General features: G+C 40.0%; 1 protein-coding gene and 1 long non-coding RNA gene across 4 annotated transcripts in view; one reads left to right on the top strand and one right to left on the bottom strand.

The window, feature by feature from the left end:
- The window catches only part of LOC116705300 (uncharacterized), a 10,057-nt gene extending 9,240 nt beyond the window's left edge, over positions 1-817 (bottom strand). For both annotated transcript variants that reach the window (XR_004335898.1, XR_004335897.1), the window contains exon 1: positions 807-817. This is a non-coding gene — a long non-coding RNA (uncharacterized LOC116705300). The remainder of the gene's footprint in view (positions 1-806) is intronic.
- mrps5 (mitochondrial ribosomal protein S5) overlaps positions 1-8,330 on the top strand; it is a 24,866-nt gene that overhangs the window by 14,028 nt on the left and 2,508 nt on the right. For both annotated transcript variants that reach the window (XM_032541371.1, XM_032541372.1), the window contains exons 7-9: positions 4,678-4,768; positions 5,191-5,237; positions 5,848-5,905. In XM_032541371.1, coding sequence (XP_032397262.1) covers positions 4,678-4,768; positions 5,191-5,237; positions 5,848-5,905 — 196 coding nt within the window. The remainder of the gene's footprint in view (positions 1-4,677; positions 4,769-5,190; positions 5,238-5,847; positions 5,906-8,330) is intronic.

Raw genomic sequence — 8,330 nt, forward strand, 5'->3', positions numbered from 1 at the left:
CTTTCTTCACATCCACCTTTCTTCATGTTTGCCCATCTAGCTGTCAGCACATCACCAACCAAAGTCAAAATGAAGTTAGTTTGAAGTTTGATGATCATCAGATGGACCAGGGTCTGGGCGTCTGCATAAATCTTACCCATCAAGCTAAGGCAACACAGAAATGATACTCACTAAAACATGATGTACTGTATATAAATGTTATCATATAATGTAATACTATATGATACATATTAGGAAAACTGTAATGCACAATGTATCATTTAGAAGTTGGCTATAAGACAAGGCACTACAAAGAGGTGTATATAACGAATGTAGTCAGATATTGATATGTAATCATTCTACAAGAATTTGTCCTGTAGAGCACCATATTGAAGACATTTATTCTAGTTCTGCAGGAGTAAATAAACTCTTTACACTATTTAATGTGTTTGCAGAGTCAAGATGCCAACTTAAAAACCAAGTGTAGGAAATAAAGTGTAGTTGTCCATCATAGAAGTGTCTAGCGTTGGCGGAGGCTTGTGCTCTCATAGCTCTTCTGGTTTCACGCGGCGAGAACTCCTCCCCTGCACTGAAGCTTATAGACAGATACAGATAGGGAGACATGCAGCAACAGATTGAGAAAATAAGAGATGAAACAGAAGTGCGAGCGAGCTAGAAGCATCCTCCCACCGACATGCTGTCGCTCGTCTGGTGGAGGAAAACCTAAGCCCATCTGCTCCACTGCTAATGCTCCACCAAAACTGCTGCTTCTTCACCTCAAATGAGGAACGTAAAGCCAAAAGCTCAACATCACTGGAGGCGTTCACATGCACTTCAACTACAAGTTGCAGTGCAACATGATAATGAATGACTTGTTGGATGTTGATCCCATCTGGGCATGATCTTTGCAGAGGCACTGAGTTTCCTTGACAGCAAGAAAGGAAATGTTGCTGCCCTCCTTTACAGGCCTGCAGCCACATTATGCAAGCACAATGTTGTGTATTTACTTAACATTAAAGCTACAAAAACACCTAGTATTATTACTTCTATATACTTAATACTGTATACTCTATCATTATACTTTTATTATATTTTAATAACAGCATTGTGTGGATGCAATGTTGTGTTTTCAGTGTTGTGGTGTTTGCTGCTGCCCTGAACCCAACCTTCTGCTGTGGTCCCTGCAGTCAAATTATGAACCCTTTCCTGAAATGTTTGTTACATAACTAGTGAAGCTGAAGGCAGATCTTGACTTCTACATCCAACACTATCATTTTGCGCTCTCTGGCAGGGATGAAACAAGATAAAGTCCCTGAGAAAGGCTGCTGTTGGTCTATGCACATAGAAAAGCCATTTATTTAATGTATACATTTAGTCACAAAGTGCGTCACAAGTTATGTTGTGTTTGCCAAAAATTGTGAAGACCTACAGATAAATGAGATTGATTACTTAACATAGTCAATCAATCAACATTAAGGAAATGTTGAGCTGTTAATTGGCTCTGGGAAATGTTTTTTGCAGAGTGGGATGATGATGATGATGATAGCATTTCTGATCTTTTGGTTTTGGGCTTTTGTAGCGGTTTGATCAGCAACATGTAACGTGTGTGCTTAATTGTTGTACTTGTATGAAGGGATTTTTATTTTTTATTTAAATAGTATTGTTTCCTTTTAGCCATTCAGCTTCTCACACACTCATTAATCCCTCATTTACTAATTTATCCTGCTTATTTCCCTTCTCGCTGTCTGTTTGACACACACACACACAGTCACAAAATGAGCCGCAAAAGCTTTAAAATCTCTAAAGTAATGAAAGTCATCTTTGCTTACATAGATTTTCTGCAGAATAAATACATATTGGAGGATGGATATCATTGAATGGATTATCTCTTGTCTTCCCACCTCATTGTTGGATGTAAATAGACTGATATTACTGTATTTGTACATGTTTATAGATACACTGTCAGATGAATACTGTTACCACAACATCTCACAAAGGAGTTGAATTCAGTACACCACCACAAGCTGCAACCCTGAGAAATAACATCAGCATTTTAAGTTTCTTTTCGGATCGACAAAACAGATACCAGAAAGAAAAAAAAACACCCACCACCACACAGCCACACAAAGGAATACAAACACAGCAACAGGCACAACAAAGATGTAAACCACAGTGTCATCTCTGACTCAGTTTTAGCAACAACAAAAATCACAAACTTCGCAAAAATAATATTCAGTGCAGAGCTTTTTCATGGAACCACTTTGGATTGGTCTAGACAGGACTTGTCTGTCACTGCAGATAATGTAGCTATTTTATACTTTGGATGCACCAGTATTTGTATATGAAGAATGGATTAAATGTGTAATAGGATGCGTCTCTTGTAAAGTATTTTAGCAGCTTCAGAGTCAGGAGTTTTAAGAGGAATTGGTAGAGACCAAAGCAGAGCTAAAAGGAGAGTAAATATCAGACTTAGATCTGCCGGGTCTCAACTAACATGATTTGAAAATGCTAATGTTGCTCCACATCTCCTGGACTTCCGGCTTATTTTGTCAACTGTTTGTAACCTCTTAGCTTGTTGTAGCAAGAAAAAAATCAGCTTAAAGCTATAGTGGGTAATTTCTGTCAACCCCATGATGAAGTCTCAGTAATGACAACAAAACTGTCCACGCGTCCACATGATACAGCCTTCCGTGATCGTGCACCCACCCCCACCCCCCCTTCAGGCAGTTGCAAATAGCCAAGAATGACACAGATGTAAAAAAAAAAGATTGACTCTTCAGATGAGGTAATTATCGTCACTCGAGCTTTTGTGCGGGAAAGTCACAGGACAACACAATCTTCTGAACATAGCCATAATAGCCTCTGAACACCCATACAGGTGTTTTCAGTTATTCTGGCTCATCAGACTCGTTTCCGGTTGAAGGTGGTCCAGAGCTTTGATGGGAACTTATTAGGTCACACATTCTTTCTATCAATAAGGATGACAAAGGTGTCATTTGTCCCGCCCTAACAGGTGCAACAAAGCTAACAGTGGGCTCAGGGAGATGTCAATCACTCAGTCTAACCACACCCACACAGTCCTGGTGTCCAAAAGATCCAGTCAGCCACATTCACTATGAACACCTGTGTGTGGGTGTGATGATAAAGTAGTTACAGTTATGCATAAAACTACTATAAAATTAGTTTGTATTCATAACACATATATAGCATGACATTAAAAATGTTTAATCAGTCCTCTAATTCTCTTAATTATCTTGGCGTAATTAACTCATAAATATAACTGGCTAGTTTAATGTTAGGTTAAGTTTAATAGTGATGTTTGGCAGCTCACTCTCTTCGTTTTGGTTTGCTTGTGGTGAATTGATATCATATATTCTATCATTGTTTGTGTGTCTGTATGTGTTGTCTTTTTTTATCATGTGTTTAGTCTCTATGTCTCTATCTCTCACTCACTCTCACACAAACACACACATCTGTGTGCTCAATCAAACATACAGTACATTGTTTGTGATTCACAACAGACGCAGAGCTTTCACTGTCTGCCTTCTCTCTTTTTTCTTCTAGAACTTTCTTTATCTTCATGGCTTTTTCTCTCTTTGGTTTCCTTTACTTTTCTTGTTTTCTCCACTTTTTTACCTGTGTTGTCTCATGTCTAAAGCGGCAACAAATCTTCTTTTCTTTTATCTCCCTTCCACTCTTCCCTCATTTGCCACCTCTATTCTCCCTTCCACTCCTCCTCATGCCTGCCTCCTTCTCTCTCTAAATCTCTGTTCTCATCTTTTTTTCTACTCCCTATTATCCTCCACCACTTTTGTCTCATATCCTCTAATGCTATTTCATTTACTTCTCTTCTCTGACCTGCCCCATTTCTTCTATTTGACATTTTGTATCTCATTTGCCTTCTCTCTCTCTCTCCCGCTCTCTCTCTCCCCTCTCTAGTCAACTCTAACCTCATCCCTGTTTCTAATTCTTACCCTCACTCTCCTCTCATCCTTTTTGCTGTGGTGTATCAATGCTGCCCCCTGGTGTTTTCAAAGTCATAGTGCAGTCAGTGGATCAGCCTGCGTGGATGCTCGAGGGAGGACAAGGCGCTGTGCGTGTGATAGATGACTATCCGCTGTGTTTACTAACGGGTTGAAAATCACTTAAATTGGACTGGCATTCTGGTCTGGATTGACAACACACACACACACACACACACACACGGTAAAATGCCATAACAATCTGTTGTTGTGTTATAACTGCAGATGTTTTCACAAACACATTTGTCCGACAATTTGAAAGCACAGAGGCAAGCTGAATACATAATTATTACATTTCATCTACGTTATGAGCCAAAGCATGCAACTTCATCTGCTTTACTAAGTTTTTTCTTTGTTCTTGTTGGAGATTGAGTTTTTTTTTATTAAGTCAAATTGCATCATATCACATGACACTGATTGGGTCTGTCCCCAATCACAAGAGCTTATAATGAGTAATGTCAGTAACTACATGTGACCGTGGTTATATACAGAACATGTAGGGAAGAAAGCCTAAGACTGTTTTCTGTGTATTTGGTATTTTAAAAAGTGTTCTTTGGCAACACTTTAATCACACAGTTGTATTAATGTTCATACCATAAATGTGTTTAACATGACGGACAATCAGAACGTGATAGATGTCAGGTGGTAATGCTGTTTATTGATTGTTCTTTTGTAGGTTAAGAGTGTGTTCAACATGACGGCCAAGGAGGGCAGGAAGAGGTCCATCAGCTGCCTGGTCGCCGTGGGAAACGGCAACGGAGCCGCAGGTTCGACACTGTCTTATAAATTCAATCTAGATCACGACTCGGGGAACAACTTGAAAGAAATAAAGTATTTTTGACAGTTTCAGGGTGTATGCAAAAGTTGAAAAATAACTTGTTATATGTAGATATGGGGAAGTACAGGAAAGAGTTTCGACACTTGTCAAGCTCTTCAGAAGTCAGCGTGAAAAAAAAAAAAAAAAATGCTGAGGAAAATCTTTCACAGACTCCTGAGATTCACCTGCCTTCAATCTTTCACTGCAGATTCTGTTAGCGCAGCTTTATTTTGTTTCTAAAGGTCATCATGTTACAGTGTTCATGCAGGCTCATAATCACTGACACTAATTTAACATTTGAAACAAGAAAGCCAGGGTTTATTTGGCAGCATGGCTAACACATAATACCGTGAACCTTTCTCCACCCACCAGGCTTTGCGTTGGGGAAAGCAGCAGACAGAAACACCGCTCTGAGGAAGGTGGGGACCACCAAGTTATTATTTCAACAAAAATAATCATTAAGTCAGTTTTTGTTAATATCTCCATTTTCCTAATGTCTTAAAGTGTATAATTTGTGCGTTTTAAATGTACTTAGTTATCGAGTAAAACTGAGTAATTGTTTTCAGCGGAACTTTATTGTGAGAGTGGAAACCGCATTTATCTCTAAGGTTCATTTAGTAGCTGTTGGTGCTCGTATAGCATTTATTAGGGGGGAAAAATTCTGAAAATGTCACTCGATATTGGTTTTTTTTAGGCTAAAGATTCGATCCAAAAATGATTTTCAACTAAAAAACGATTCGCAGTATGTAAATGTTACTTTTCCCATGTGCGCCACATACTCTTTTATGTAATTCAGTATATTTTACCATAAAGGCTTTTTTACAGAGCAGTCTCACAGAACAAATATAGAGTCCCTTGTGTTATTATATAACACAATATTGTAAATAACAATTAATGCTAATACTGTTTGTTTACGGCTGCAGCAATTTGCCAACTGGGATGCTAATTGTAATAACAGCACTTTCAGTTAACAAATGACAATGACATCAATCTGTGATTGTGTGTTTGTGTGTTTTGTGCGATCTGCAGGCCAAGAACAGAGCGATCCACTACTTGTACTATATAGAACGATACAACAACCACACCAGTAAGTCACTCCCCTCATTTAAACGTTATCCTCTACGTTACTTAACATAGAAAAAAACATGTTCAGTTTCTGTTTTGTCCATCATTTTGGTTTGGCATGTTTCAGCTCTAACAGTACAGTAGCCATGAGCCTCGGCTGTCATGGAGACGACGCCAGTCAGAGGGGTGAATCAGAGCAGCAGCGTATTCAAAACTCTTCCTGGTCGCAAAACAAAGCATGGCTTAATCCGAAAGGGACTTGAGTAAAGCTGCAGACCATTATCCATTTCATTAATACTGTGATCTTTAGCTTTTTCTTGCCGTTATCAGCGTACACACAGTTTTAAGCCCATTGTTTCTTACCTTGGGAGTCATAGTTACCTCTTCATCTTTCATTTTCACGTACAGTCTTTTACTTTCCATTTATTATTTTTATTAAAAAAAACAGATGAGAAAAGTGACTGGGGCTTTACTTCCAGAACTAAGGGTGCCCCCTCCACAACTTGATTTCTTCCACTCATTTTTTCCCCTTCTACCACTCTATCCCTCTCTTTCCTTCCACCGTCAACTCCTCCTCCTTCTCTCCTTCATCTCTTCCACTCCTGCTCTTCCTCCCCCTTGTATCACCTGCTGAGATTTTCTGAAGAAAGGTATAATAGTTTAAGTGCACTGCTTTTTTTTTTTTTTTATTGTAAAATGCTATTTGGCTACTTGGGCTGCTGCTAGAGAGCAAAGCCAGAAAGATTAATGTGTGTGAGTCATCATCCTCCACCACGGCCACCGGAGGAGAAAGTTAGCTTCCTACTTTGGCCCGGGACCAGAGGAGAAGAGCGAGGGAGTAAGAGTGTGTGTGTGTGTGTGTGTGTGTGTGTGTGTGTGCGTGTGTGTGTGTGTGTGTGCGTGTGTGTGTGTGTGTGTGCGTGTGCGTGTGTGCGTGTGCGCAGGCTGTGACTGGTACCTCTTCGTCCTATCTTCACTTCTTTTAAGGATTATCCCATCGGTTTTGGAATCAGGTTTTGTGACAGTTCTAATAGCTTCTAGGTCATTTTTTTAACCTATTTACTCACTTACTCAAGCCCTTGTCACCTTTACTGGTAAAGTTTGATTTTCAACCCATTGGTTTGACGGAAAAAAAATAATAGTTTAAATGTGGCTTGATTGCAGGCCACTTAAGTTTTGGTGGCGGTCCAGGTCTTGGATTTGGTCCGGCAGATGGTTAACAGTTTTTCTTCATGATCTTTAAGCTGGGTCAATGTGTTCATTGGGAAGCCAAACTTCTGGATTCCCCCAACTTAGCCACTAAAAACGTTTTTGAGGTAGAAAAACAAACCGCTCCGCTGACCTTTCAGTTGTTGTTGTTGTCACCAGTATTGTCACTCTCCCAGGACCAGGGCTGCTTTTTTTTGCAAATATTCAGGTGGCTTCAGCAGTGTCAGTAATGGATGAACAATGCAAAGCCAAAGGGAATTTGAATAAATTTGAGTGTGGCAGAGTGTTTTTGATTGTTTCTCTTTTTGGCATTTTTCCACTTTTTGTTGGAAGAAATTAAAATATTTTGGACTGACAAACAACCAGGCAAACATTGACATGTCTTTTTGGTTCAGCTTTAAGTCAGGGTTGAATTTTAGTGTAGTGTTGGAGTTAGAGATTAAAAAACACTTTGTGGAATATGGAAGTATGTTTCAAGGAGGAATCTTTTTTGACTTTTTCGCTGTTTGGATTTGTGAGTCACATATCACACAGAAGACACACACTGTTCTAAATGAACCTGGACCTCCTGCAGCAACGGCAAATGTTCAGCCCTCTGTGCCTTGTGTATGTACGTGTGTATTTGACATTTAGTTTTGCATTTTAGATTTCATCACCAAGCGAGATGTGGCCTCTGAGCACCAAATTGTCAACTAGCTGCTTCTCATCCATCCTCTACTTTTTATTCCTTTCATCCATTACTCCTTCCTCTGTGTTGTCGCAGCATCCTAGTACACGCCCCCCCAAATCATTAAGTGTATTAAATTTCCCCTGGGTGTCTAGAGGATGTAGGGACAGCAGCCAGTGCAGTGTTTCAAGAACGATGTGACACAAGAACCAGATCTTAACGATTTTAAATCAAGCTATGGAGCTGTACGGAGCTGGAGGCTGCACCGAGCAGCACTAGCCTCCCGCTCAGGGACTGTGTGTCTGAATAACTAAGCAGCCACAGCTGCTGCAGTCAGCAGGGCATGCTGGCATGTGGAAGGACATCTGGTGGGCAGGTAGAGAAGCACAAGACCTGAGGGAGAACGGGAGAAAAGATGCATAACAAAACACAAGTGCCTTCACTTGGAAAAGGCATGAAACACGTGACGATAATTAGACTGTATGGAACGCTTGAGTCTGTTTATTATCTCTCCGTTTTGCAGTTTTTTTTGCCGTTCTACATCCAATGAGGGTAATTCAGTTATTGTCCC

The sequence above is a fragment of the Etheostoma spectabile genome, chromosome 17, assembly GCF_008692095.1.
Source record: "Etheostoma spectabile isolate EspeVRDwgs_2016 chromosome 17, UIUC_Espe_1.0, whole genome shotgun sequence".
Lineage (NCBI taxonomy): Eukaryota > Metazoa > Chordata > Actinopteri > Perciformes > Percidae > Etheostoma > Etheostoma spectabile.